This window comes from Bufo bufo, chromosome 5, assembly GCF_905171765.1.
Source record: "Bufo bufo chromosome 5, aBufBuf1.1, whole genome shotgun sequence".
NCBI classification, from domain to species: Eukaryota; Metazoa; Chordata; class Amphibia; order Anura; family Bufonidae; genus Bufo; species Bufo bufo.
In genome coordinates this window covers 473,668,762-473,682,369 of record NC_053393.1, presented here as the reverse complement: position 1 = coordinate 473,682,369, position 13,608 = coordinate 473,668,762, and the positions used below count along the sequence as shown (strand labels likewise).

The window sequence follows — 13,608 nt, the reverse complement described above, 5'->3', positions numbered from 1 at the left end:
CACGCAGGCGCAGTATCGCTGAGTGCCTGCGCCTGTACGATACTCCTGCTCCAGAGGGCAACAGCCTCATCGGACAGGCGCAGGCACTCGGCGATACTGCCCCTGTGCGGGATTTCGGAGGCCAAGAGAGGAGGAAGCAAGGATGGTGCAGTGAATAAATTAAATGACGTAGTGGAGGGGGCGGCGCCATTTGGCAAGTATGTGGGAGGACATTTATTTCTTAGGAGGCGTGCTGGGCTTGGAAGAAAGGCGGGCTGGGCACTGCAGGGGGGTGTTACTGGGCACTAGAACAGAATAATAACGCCCCTCTGAGCACTTTGAGACTTCATTTGCATATCCGAAAAATCGCTTTTTCATCTGAATGAAAAGTTGAATAAAAGAAAGAGGACACATGCTGGAATGAAGGTACATTATTGCACATTGCTATGTTAACGGTTTTATATGGTCAAAATAGGTGACAGATTCCCTTTAAACCACTCAAGTGTTGCTTTAGCAGTGTGTTTGGGGTCATTGTCCTGCTGGAAAGTGAACCTCTGTCCTAACCTCAAATCACGCACAGAGTGGGACAGGTTTTGCTCAAGAATATCCCTGTATTTAGCACCATCCATCTTTCCCTCAACTCTGACCAGTTTCCCAGTCCCATCCCCCCAGCATGATGCTGCCACCGCCATGTTTCACTGTGGGGATGGTGTTCTTTGTGTGATGTGATGTGTTGGGTTTGCGTCAGACATAGCATTTTCTTTGGATGAAAAGTCCAATTTTAGTGTCATTCGACCAGAGCACCTTCCTCCATACATTTTGGGAGTCTCCCACATGCCTTTCCACAAACTCACAACGTGCCTTTTTGTTTTTAGCTGAAAGTAATGGCTTTCTTCTGGCCACTCTGCCATAAAGCCCAACTCTATGGAGCGTACGGCTTATTGTCGTCCTATGTACAGATACTCCAGTCTCTGCTGTGGAACTCTGCAGCTCCACCAGGGTTACCTTAGGTCTCTGTTCTGCCTCTCGTATTAATGCCCTCCTTGCCCGGTCCGTGAGTTTTTGTGGGCAGCCGTCTCTTGGCAGGTTTGCTGTTGTGCCGTGTTCTTTCCATTTGGTTATGATAGATTTGATGGTGCTCCTGGGGATCATCAAGGATTTGTATTTTTTTTTATAACCTAACCCTGACCTGTACTTCTCAACAACCTTGTCCCTTACTTGTTTGGAGAGTTCCTTGGTCTTCATGGCAGTGTTTGGTTAGTGATGCCTCTTCCTTAGGTGTTGCAGCCTCTGGGGCCTTTCAAAAAAGGTGTGTATATGTAATGACAGATCATGTAATGACACTTAGATTGCACACAGGTGGACATCATTTCACTAATTATGTGACTTCTGAAGGTAATTGGTTGCACCAGAGCTTTTTATGGGCTTCCTAACAAAGATACGCACATGCCAATTTTCTGTTTTCTATTTCTAAACAATAGTTTTATTCATATATTTTTCTCATTTCACTTCACCAACTTAGACTATTGTGTTCTGATCCATCACATAAAATTCAGATTAACAAAACATTGAACTTAAAGGGAACCTGTCACCCCAAAAACGCATATAAAACGACCAGCAGTACCTCATAGTAGCCCCCAGTCTGTTAATAATCATATGTTTGATCCTTTAATCTGATGCTTCATAGGTTTAAAAAGTGATGTTTTATGATTAACAGACTGGGGGCTACCATGGGGTAATGCTGGCCGTTTTATATGCGTATTTGAGGTGACAGGTTCCCTTTAAGGCTGTAATGTAACAAAATATGAAAAAGTCAAGGGGGTGAATACTTTTGCAAGGCACTGTGTGTGTGTGTATATGTATGTATGTATGTGTGTATGTATGTGTGTGTGTATATATATATATATATATATATATATATATATATATATATATACACACACATTATAGCTGTTGTGTAATGCCTGATGAAGGGATCCTCCATTTCATTAAACCACCAGGAAAGGTTGAATAAGTAGTAAATATGTGGACGGCTGTCATCACAGACCCTTAGATGTGTTTGGTCTGCAAATGGACCAAAGTTTGTTAGAACATACATGCTAAAATGATTGGATTACGTGTGCTATCTGTGGAGAACACGGACAGCTCATGTCACTGACGTCGGGTGGGTATCAGGAGGAGGATCATTACTGGCTGTGGTGTTCCACATTGGGGGATGTTCCCTAGACGTCACGGTAGAAATTCTGGTGACGCGATCAGAGTTTCCATAGAAATTTGGCAGACTGCTTAATCACGATGCTGCTAGATCTTGCTTTTATAGGGCGGCCAGCGTTTTGTTTTGTGATGTGGTTGCTTATTTAGGGAGAAGCAATGATCGGTTAACCAAGCTTAAAGGGCTTGTCCCATGAAGACAACGTGTCCACAGGATAGGCCGTGTATGTCCGTCAGCCGGGGCCCCACATGATCATTAGAAGAGCGCGTCCACTGCTCCGTCCATCTCTGCTGGAGATACCCCTTGTACTGCAGTCCCATATAGCTGAATGGAGCAGGAGTGAGCATGCATGACCGCTGCTTGATTAAAACCTGGGAATATGGACGCCGTTCTCATGATTAGCTGCAACCGCTGGGGCCACCAAACTCATCACAACCCCTTTAACTACATGGAAAAGTGGTCTGAAATGTGCCTCTTGTCTCGAGAGTAGCTCGCTGGTGGTCTGTCCTTCTGCCCATGCTGAACCCCTCTAAAAGTATTCCTTCAGTTTAGTTTTAGTAAATATATGTCAGAGGTTTTCATAAGTAGGGGTCTGGGTGCTGAGACCCCCACCAATTGCTGAAACATAGGAGCAGAAGCGCTCTGCAATGTGCCACTTGGTGTGCGCTCGGCTCATCCTCACAGACACAAGTAGAGCTGTGTATGTTATGTCTTCTATGAACCCGTCCACCACTGAGCCTCTCCAAGATTGGCCTGGCTGAGCGCTTCTGCCCCTTCATTTCAGAGATCATAGGGGTCTCCGCGCCCAGACTCCAGCCAATCCAAACTTTTTTGACTTGTCCAGATTATCTGAAACTAGATGTGCACTTACAGCATATTGGCTGCTATGAGTAAGTACAGACAGTGTTTGTGTATGTCAGAATGATGAATCAAAAAATACTTTAAAAAGGACAAAAACCATCCCACTTCTCCCGGTCAGGCTGCATTTACCCAGCTGCAATGGTAATGTCTTGTAGAAGACACATGACCGCTGCAGCCATTCCCTGGCCTCAGTGATGTCCCTGTCGAGGCCAGTGATTGGCTGCAGCGTGGGAAATGGAGCCTGGCTGGGAGAATCAGAGCAATAATGGCTCAGTGTCAGGGGAGTACTTACCTGTTCATTTCAGGTGGATCCCGGGGGTTGTTCTGTTTCCTCTGAAAACTGGAGAACCCCATTAAATGTGCAGGAAACAAACACAAATTTCTTTTATTGATAAGATTTTAAAACAATTTTATTAATATTTCTTTGGCCTGGTTTCAGAAGTCTATAGATAGGTTGTCCATGGTCAGCCAGCTGCACATCCTCCGCACTGCTGCAGACGACAGTAATGTAGTATTTTGCTGGCGTTTTGGTGGATGCCGGTAGGATGGGTCGATAGTGCTTACTATGAAGTTGCTTAGGGGTGGAGTAATGGTCAGGATGCATTCACATATGTGCTAGATAGTTCTGTCCTCCTATCTATTCAGTGCCAATAATAGGGGCAGGATACAACTTGCTGGAGAAGGGCACCATTTCCAGAATAACTTTGTGGCCAGTGATTGGCTGCGGTGGGCACGTGTCATCAGCATGACGTAACCGCTGCAGCCAGGTAAATAGAGCTGGAACGGCCGCGTGGGATCTGTGAGGTAAGTACTTGTGTGTTCTTTATTTCAGGCGCATTTCCCAGGAGTTGTCTGGTTTCCTAGTGAAACTGAACAGCCCCTTTTAAGGATGAATGAAGGGATAGGAACTACTAGGGCATTAAATGGACATGATCCTCTGAAGCAATGTCCCAAAACCCCTTTGGGTGGCTGCACACGGTGCAGATGTATGTGGTAAGAAACTGCATGAAATCTGCACTATATCGCATTTTTGGTGCGGCTTTTCCACAGATCTCATCCTTCAATTAAAAGGCAAAATCCTCACAAGAAAGCACAACAATTCACATATTGCAGATTTCAAAATCGGCGCAGCAGGTCGATCTCCGCACCTGAGAAAAAAAGCAAGGTGTGCATGAGATTTGTCTAATCCCATACACTTTGCTGGTACAGGATTACGCTGCTGTTTATCTGGCACATAATCCACACTGGTAGTTAGACGCTTTATTGTAGTTCCTTCAGCATCGAATGGCTGGGCAGATGCAGCGTTCAATGTGGTCTGATATGTTGGGGTTCTGTCTAATTTATATTCCATCAGCTGCTGGACACATTGAACGCCTTGCAAATCATTGATGCAAACTAATAAAACGTGACGCATCCGTGAATTGTTAATTCATGCTCACATTAACTGTTGTGGTCACAGGGATCAGGGAATCCGAAGACACTGAAATAATGAAAAATTCTCAGATCTTTTCTTTGTCGTGCAGAATAAGTTGCCTGTTTCATTGAAGTGATTTTTTTTTTCCTTTTTCTAGGCCTCGGAGTAGAGGAAAGACTGCTTTGGAGGATGAAGATAGCATGGATGGACTGGAGGCAGCAGAACCGGAAAACTCTGCCGACACAGGTTAGTTGCCCAGTGTTACGATAAGAGACTCACATGAGCTGTCAGATGATGGGATTCAATGTAAACGGAGAACCTGCTGCTCTGCAAATACTGGGAAAGTGGCTGAAAATGGAATCCTATTTTTTAGCCCCAAATAAGTAGAATGAAATAATAAAAAAAATTGCGCCCAAAGGTCTCCAGTAAGTCTATTTAGTAATTTAATTTATTTTTTCTGTGTGTTCTCCCACCATAAATGCAGGCATGTTGTTTCAAAAGCCGCATGCCCTTTTTTGGTACGTGTTTTTTAATATATATTTTTTTTGCCACACCAAAACCATAGCAGACCCGCTCCTGTGGGCGCCGCGGCCTTCTCGTAGCTCACCAAGCACAGCATTGTACATTGTATAGTGGCTGTGCCTCAGCCCCATTCACTTCTACGAGGCTGAGCTGCTCCTAGGCCACATGATCGATGAATGTATTGTCACTAGGCTTAGGAAAAGCAGAGATAAGCCATGGTGCTCACAGGAGCTCCGCTGCCTTCTCAAGCAGCTGATCGGTGGGAATCCTCTGGATAGATCATCAGCATCTGATCGGCCGGGGTCCGACACCCGGGACCCACACAGATCAGCTGTTTGATCAGATGCTGATGATCTATCCAGAGGATAGATCATCAGTTTAAACAAACTGCAGAACCCCTTTGTCAGTATTCTCGCCTCCATTCCCTGTATATGCCAAGTTGTGAATACCCTTTTAATTATCAAACCTAAGGAGCTCCTCAGCTTTAAAAAAATCAATAAAAATGAAGCAGCACATCTTCCTCTGCTCCTCAGTACCCATCCCATGCATTATCAATGGGGAGAGGAGATTAAGCAGCTGTGAGGCACCTCTGTCCACTGCATATTTCCTTTGAAAAAAAAGAAGGCTCTGGCTTTGAAATTCAACATGCCCAGTTCTTCTTTTCAGCGATATCATCTATTGCTCCAAGAGGCATATATGCATATATTAAAACCTAATTTATCTCAGCAATGAGGACACACATGAACATAGGGTCAACACAGATGCCTTCAGCTGCCAAGCGCACGTGTAACAGTTCAGCCAGGGGTTGTCTCACTTCAGCAAGTGGAATTTATCATGTAGAGAAAGTTGATACAAGGCAATTACTAATGTGTTGTGATTGACCAAATTGCCTCCTTTGCGGCTTGATTCATGTTTCCATCACATTATACACTGCTCGTTTTCATTGTTACAACCACCCTGTAATACGTCAGCGGTGGTCATGTTTGCACACTGTAGGAAAAAGCACCAGCCTAAGTGCCCTCCCGCGGTCCCAGCCACCAGAGAGGCTGACCCTTATTCCTGTAGTGTGCAAGCACGGCCATCGCAGCTGGATTGCTGGGTAGTCGTAACCATGGAAACAAGAAGTTTATAATGTAAAGGAAAAATGATTCCAACCAGCAAAGGAGACAACATGGACAATCACAATACATTAGTAAGTGCCTTTTAGTTCTCTACATGATAAATGCCATTTTCTGAAGTGAGAGAGCCTTTAAAGGGGTTATGTACACCTTCTGAGGCAATTTTTAATGATTGCATGTTAGTCATTCTTAGCTTAAAATTTTTCCAATTAGCCTTTATTAAAAATGTTGAGCTGTTCTGTCACTAAGGGTTAACTGTTTTTCTAGCTGTGTGACTGGTACTTTCACTTTCACTTTGTGCCAAAACCTGATCTCTAAACTACTAAGAGGTCATAAACACTTATTTCAGCCACATTGTTATCAGTAAGATAAGACCTGAGCTATGATGAGTGTTTAGGAGGTCAGAGAGCAGAGATAAGGAGTCTGTCAGCTCCTGGTCTGACTGAAGATCTAAATGGTGCTACTAGAGCATGTCAGCTCTGTAGAGGGAAAAGGACGCCATATTTTTAATAAACACCAATTTAACATTTTTTATTTTTAGCTCAAAATTAGTACAATGCAATAATGATAAACAAAGGTGTACATAGCCTTTAAAGGGAATCGGTCACTGGGATTTTGGGTATAGAGCTGAGAACATGGGTTGCTAGATGGCTGCTAGCACATCCGCAATACCCAGTCCCCATAGCTCTGTGTGCTTTTATTGTGTAAAAAAAAAGATTTGATACATATGCAAATTAACATAAGAGTCATATCTTACTTGTTTGACCAGAGAAGAGTCATATTTTCAAGCTCTGACTCATCTCAAGTTAATTTGCATATTTATTAAATTGTTTTTTTTTACACAATAAAAGCACACAGAGCTATGGGGACTGGATATTGCGGATGTGCTAGCGGCCATCTAGCAACCCATGTCCTCAGCTCTATACACAAAATCCTGGTGACAGGTTCCCTTTAAGCCTATGGGGGTTCATTTATTTACATACAGATAAGGCTGTGTTCTCACCTGCATTGGAGGCTCCGTTATGGGTCCCCTTTACACATTCTGCTAAAAAAAAAAAAAGATAGTGGAGGAGTAATGGTCAGATGAAGCTATTGGTAGCCGTTCACTCTTTGCTGGGGAGGGAAAGAGGGAGGTGAAGTGGTAAAATGCCCTACCAGTCCCGATCTGAAGTGAAATGCTTTGAGACGAATGTACTAAAAGCCTCAACTTGCTGCACGGTGAAGTAATCTGTCGAGTGGCGTCCTGTAAGCGATGTATGATTCTCCTTTCTGTGTTTTCTAGATATTAAAGAACAATCTGTGGAGGAGTGTACCCCGACTAAGGTGACGGACACTGCGCAACCAGCACCTGTTCTTCAGCGTTCTCCATCCGAAGAGTCTGAGCCCTCCACTGCCTCTGTGGGAGTTGAAGCCAAAAGCAGGTCTGTATGTCATGTGCGGACTGCTGCTGAGTCATGGGGGGAAAAGGGGGGCTCGTGTGGACGCGAATAGAGATGAAAAGGATGCTGGGAGTAGTGCTGACTAGTGAAGGCTGCAGCAGCCGAACTCTATCTTGGATGTCGTAATGAGTGCAAGATGAGGACAGAGGCCGGTGCATCCCACGCTCTCCTCTCTGCTTTCTGCTTTTGTACCGACTCCAAGCAGGTTTGCTGCAGATGCAGAGTAGGTTCTTTTTTTTTTCCCTCTATTGTTTTGGGCGATTGTTACAGAATGAAGGTGGGAGTTTCTTTTGTGGGTTATTAGGTCAATGAAGTAGTCAGCCCACTTAGTTTGCAAAGGATTTTTCATTCACACACAGTGAAAAACAGTGTGACCGTCATATAGTTACAAAATGCTGTGGTTGACTCTGTAATATGCGGAGGTGTTTGGGTTTTAACCCATGGAGCAGAAATATAAAGTTTTACATAAATCATATACCTTTTTTTCCCCCCTATATGATTATTATTATTATTATTATTATTATTATTTTTTTTAGATTTACAGTTTTCAAGGTTTTACTTTAGATTTTTGTAGTCATTTCGGAATGGCAGATCAGACTAAGGGCTCATTCACATAACCGTATGGTTCCATGTCCGTGTTGCTGGCTGCAAACAGAGGGTCCGGAGTACACGGGCGCCAGCCGTCTGCACTCCATGCTGTGGATGCGGACCTCTTGACTTGAATGGGTCCATGATCCACAAAAGATAGGACATGTTTTATCTTTTGCCATATTTTCGCGGACCAAAGACCCTTTCAAGTCAGTGGGTCTGCACCGCTATACGGGATTCACAAGGTCGGTGCCCGTGCAGACCTCTATTTACAGTCTTCTGAATAAATCCATATAGTAAGCTTTATTTTCTGTTGATCCCAGTCCCCGTCTACCTCTTCTGATAATTTGATCCAAATTTTTAATTGTCAGTTACCCGTCCCTGCGCCGCATCTGAGTACATTAGGCGCTTTGATTGTCTCAATGAAGGAGAAGGTTTCTAGTGAAAATATCACAAGCCCCTGAGATTGTATTAGTAGGAGCATGTACTCAGAATTCATATTGCGTCTGATGGAACGGTGGTTTTCTGAATTGGGACTCCCAATGATCAGAATGGAAGCCCTGTCCCCCTATGAATAGAGCAGTGTTTGAGCATGCACACACTCCGTTCATCCTTGATGGGACTGATGGAGAAAGCTGTGTATTCGCTTAGAGAATGTTTGACCCTGATGACTGACCACCGAGAATTTAGGGTGCAGACAGCTTTGCACTGGTTTTCCTAAATGTAGTAGTAAGTAGTAACTTTCTAAATAGTCTTCATTAAAAATTCCCTACCATTCTTCTGCACACGAGCAAGTTTTCAGTCAAAGACTGACGTTTTCCCCTTAGCTTTGCGTTAGCATTCTCTGTGATTTTTAAGTATTAGCTATTCTACTCTAGCTCCTAGTGCATGTGCCAGGGCCAATAGCCCCTGTGGCGAAACCAACCTCGCCACTGGGTTTTGGAGAGGCCTGTTTATCAGCCTCTTGCCTCAGGATTATGGCCCATACTAACTTTAAAGGAGCAGACAGACCGGCCGCACAGCTTAAATCTGTCTTTGCAATTGTATTTTGTTTTGTGAGGGTAACCCGATAGCTAATTGTATTGTATTTGTGTATTCTGAGTGCCTTTCACCTAATGATATGCACTCAGACTTGAGCTATCTGGGAATATGTTAAATGTCTGTGTTTGCTGTGGGGGTGTGACATTGTGTGTTTGGGGGGTGATTCCTGTCCGGTTGTATCTACATGTGTATTGGCGATTTCCCTTTGTCTTGAGAGACAATTGGATTGCTCCTCGGGTGTCTCCAGGGCAGAGAGGAGGAAACCATGATGCATTGTGGGGATGTGTTGTGTTTGTGTATCCTGAGTGCTACGTATCTGTCCTGTGTCACAGTCTTCCTTCTGGTCCACTAGGGGCGCGTCCACCAGATGGGGACCTGCATAAATACGGGCGGGTAGCACTCAATAAAGAGTTCCTGTTTTATACCTTCATGAAGTCTTGGCTCATGTTTGGGGGATGGAATAACTACACTCTTGGGGATTGCTATATCACAATACTCCCCTGAGTATAAGCTCTTGTAAGAGCTTGCTCCTGGTTCCTGTCTCTGGATTTAGGAGAGGTTCACCCACTGGAGCCTGGAGCCTTGTCGTAGGTCCAGGGTGGCTAGGCTGGACCTCCAGCAAGCTTCAGCGGTTCGTGGGGTCTGCAGCGCTGATTGTGTCAAGTGGAGTGCTTGGAATCCTCTGGAAGCACTAGGAGCATCTATCGACGGAGGTACCCGGTCGGGGTGCTAGGCGTTCCGTCCCACCACTAACCTTTTTCAGAAAGTGACGAGGGCAGTGTACACACTCCACGTGCACCTAAATTTAGGCGCAGTGGCGTTCAAAAAGTCACAAACCACAGGCTTGCGACCGTTTTTTGATGTAGGGGTCCTAATAAAGGACCCCCTTGACTTTAATGGATCTGTTTTCAGTCTAGGTGCTTGCAGTTTTAAACGTAGATGGCAAACAAGAGTGCCATTTTTTTTTTTTGTGCATGGTCCCTAAAACCGCACTCGCAGTAAAAACTGACCAATTAAGGTCAGTGGGTTTTTTACGCACATGGGTGTTTTTAAAATGCACTATTCGGAATGCAGCATTTCTATATTTTTCCTTTTCCATTTAGTACTTTCTCATTCAAATCAGTGGATCAGTAAAAATAAAAACTGAACCACACTGAAGGACAGTCGGTTTTGTACTGACGGTTGCTGGAGAAGATGCTGTGTGTTATTCAGTATGATCACTGATCTCATCCGCACAGAAATATGCGAGAACTGAACTGATTTGCTGAGCTCGTGCAAGCTTAAAGTCTATCGTGTGCATGAGTTCTAAGTCGTTCCAGTAACTACAGAACTGACATGAATCTGTCGGGGTCACTGCTGCTGTTACTGGCACCTCTCTCTGCTCTGTCACTTTATTCACTGTGTTATCCTCTGGATAGGAGATCAGTGGGGGTCCGACATCTAGGACCCCCGGTGATCAGCTATGGAAGAAGTAGCGCCACGAAGCACAGCGCCGTACAATATATAGTGGCTGTGCTTGGTATTGCAGCTCCACCCCATTCACTTCAATGAGGCAGAGCTGTGCCTAGGTCATGTGACTAATGAACGTGACGTCACATGACCTAGGGAAAGCAGTGAGACGGCCTTCAGCTCATCGGCGGGGATTCTGGATGTCGGACCCCCACCGATCAGATACCGATGACATGGCCAGGTAGGTCATCAGTATAAAAGTATTGGAAAACCCCTTCAAGTGTGAAGAAATGTGTAGAGCCGAGAAAAGGCAGACTAATGGAAGAAGTAATCCTACTCGTGTCCCTCCAATCTTTTTGTTTTCCTGTAGTGACGCATGCGTAGACCGTCGGTTACAGAGGAGGCAGAGCTTCATGGTGAAGTGCTCTCTGCAGTGAGCTGCTTCCACCCCTCCCATCTGAGTGACGGCCGTAGCGGTCTACTGGTGGGACGGTAGAGCCGCCACTCAGAAAAGAAGGATGGGCTGGTGCTGCTCATTGCAGTGAAGCCTGGGATCTTACAATAGCAGAATAAAAGGTGTTATTCACAGTACTCCTGAAAATAAAAGCTGTACAAAGGGTATATTTGTACCGCTCTCTCCATCCCCTATCTGCTGCTGTCAGCAGTTTTGCTTAGTCAAAACTACTGTCGGCAGTCTTTGATTGTCAGAACTGCCGACAGACTCCCTTTAAGTTGAAGTGTTTCCCTAACCTTACAGTTCCTCAAAAGAGAATCGCCCACTACAGAAGCAGCAGAGCTGTGAAATCCCCACGTACTACACCCCCTTGCTTTGGAAGCTGGGATCCTTGTTACGTTAATTGCTTCTCGACAATAGTTGTAGAACTGGAAAAAAAACAAAAAAATGGCTCCTTTCCTCTCCAGATGTTGTTTTGTTCAAACGACAACTTTTATCTCGCGCGCTTGAGGGGAAAAAATCTATAGTAATTACCCTATCACCAGGGCAGAGCTAATAAGATGCGTTTTATAGCTTGTGAGTCACTGGTCACTGAGCCAGCGTCAAATGCTATCGCCTCATTTACTGGTGAGTAATGGCATATTGTTTCAGGAGACCACTTCTGATTTACTGCAGCATTTTCTTTTTATAATGAATTTTCTCTATTTTGTCTTTTTTTTTGTTGGCCCTTCAATTTTGCGGTCTCAGCACCTGGACCTCCTTGATCCAAATCTATAGTTGTTTTTCAAATGATAGAATATTGAACATATATATTTATTTATTTATTTTGCCCTCGTAGTTCACTGATAAAAAGCTATAAGAATGGAGATAGGGGAGGGGATGGGGATGTTGGTTGAGGATTACACTGTCTGCTCCCTTACTTCCCTATGCAGCGGGTGTTGCATGGCCCCGGGAACCAGCTCATTCGACTTCCTCCTCCAGGCCTGGTCCGCGCAGATTCAAACCACTTGACTACAACTTCCTCTTCCATATCGTCAGTCATATCATCCCTGACACTCGCATGCCGGTTAAGTTGGTCAGTGATGAGGAACTGATGTACATGGTGCAGAACAGATAAATTAAGAAGTCCACGACTCCATGCATACCTTACTGGGGATGGCAACTAAAATGCTAGGCGAAGTTGTAGCCAAGTGGTATTAAGCTGCGCAGACCAGGCCTGGAGGAAGAAGTTGATTGCGCTGGTTCCCGGGGCTGTACATAGTGCGCACATTCCATACATAGTGCCTGCTGAATTCTTAAAGGAGTTGTCCCACCATATATATTGACATCCTATCGTCAGCATAGGCCATCATTATCTGATCAGCGGGGGTCCAACACCCAGCACCTCCGCCTATCAGCTGTTTGAAGAGGAGGTTGCACTCCATGCGAGTGGCGATTCCTGGTCATGCTTGTCATCTTGGAATTTTCGGTGGTGCAGTGGAACGACCAGTACTCGCGGCATTCACGTGAATGGAGCGAGTATTTGCAGTTAAACTGCGCCGGCGCTCCACAGGGGACGTTGTGGTATGTAATGACCAAAAAGCAGTGCTCACATGGAGCTCTGCCTCCTCTTCTAGCAGATGATCGGCGGGCATGCCAGTTGTTAGATATTGATGACCTATCTTGACCTTAGGCTATATATATATATAATATTAGTGATAGGATCCTCCTCTCGGGCCAGCAGCTTCTCCTCCCTACATCTTACAGGAAACACTTTTCTTTTTTTTTTCTACACCACAAGTGGTTAGAATAAAACCTGAGCACAGCCCTGGCACAATCCTTGGCAGCCATGCCGTGTATCACACACACACTTCCCAGATCAGACTCTTCCCCATCAAATCATAGCAGCTCCAAGCTGATGGCTTCTGCCTCCTGTCGTTTCCTGTACCCAGTCCTGTCCTTCATTGGTGACTTCAGAGCAGCTGTTATCAAGCCGAAATGGCAAACACTGTGCGTTAGGGTACTTTCACACTTGCGGCAGAGGGATCCAGCAATACGGACGCAAACTGATGGCATTTGTCAGATGGATCAGGATCCTGATCCGTATGACAAATGCATTGAAATGCCAGATCCGTCTCTCTGGTGTCATCCGGAAAAATGGATCCGGCATTTATTTTTTTCACATTTTTTTTGGTCTGATCATGTGCAGACCGCAATGCCAGATCAGTTTTGCCGGAACACTCGGGGCCGGATCCGGCATTAATGCATTTCAATGGGATAAAATGCCGGATCCGGCAAGTGTTCCGGAATTTTGGCCGGAGATAAAACAGCACCATGCTGCGGTATTATCTCTGTCCTGAAAAGTCAAAAAGACTGAACTGAAGACATCCTGATGCATCCTGAACGGATTGCTCTCCATTCAGAATGCATTAGGATAAAACTGATCGGTTCTTTTCCGGTATTGTGCCCCTAGGACGGAACTCTATGCCGGAAAAGAATATCGCTAGTGTGAAAGTACCCTTAGTGGCTCCGCATTTCATTTCCTATTATTT

The 13,608-nt window shown here is 44.9% G+C and overlaps 1 protein-coding gene across 9 annotated transcripts in view; it reads left to right on the top strand.

Moving 5' to 3' along the window:
* Nucleotides 1-13,608, top strand: part of KMT2C (lysine methyltransferase 2C) — a 206,598-nt gene that overhangs the window by 44,308 nt on the left and 148,682 nt on the right. For all 9 annotated transcript variants that reach the window (XM_040434126.1, XM_040434128.1, XM_040434123.1 and 6 more), the window contains exons 2-3: nt 4,624-4,712; nt 7,389-7,527. In XM_040434126.1, the coding sequence (XP_040290060.1) occupies nt 4,624-4,712; nt 7,389-7,527 (228 nt within the window). The remainder of the gene's footprint in view (nt 1-4,623; nt 4,713-7,388; nt 7,528-13,608) is intronic.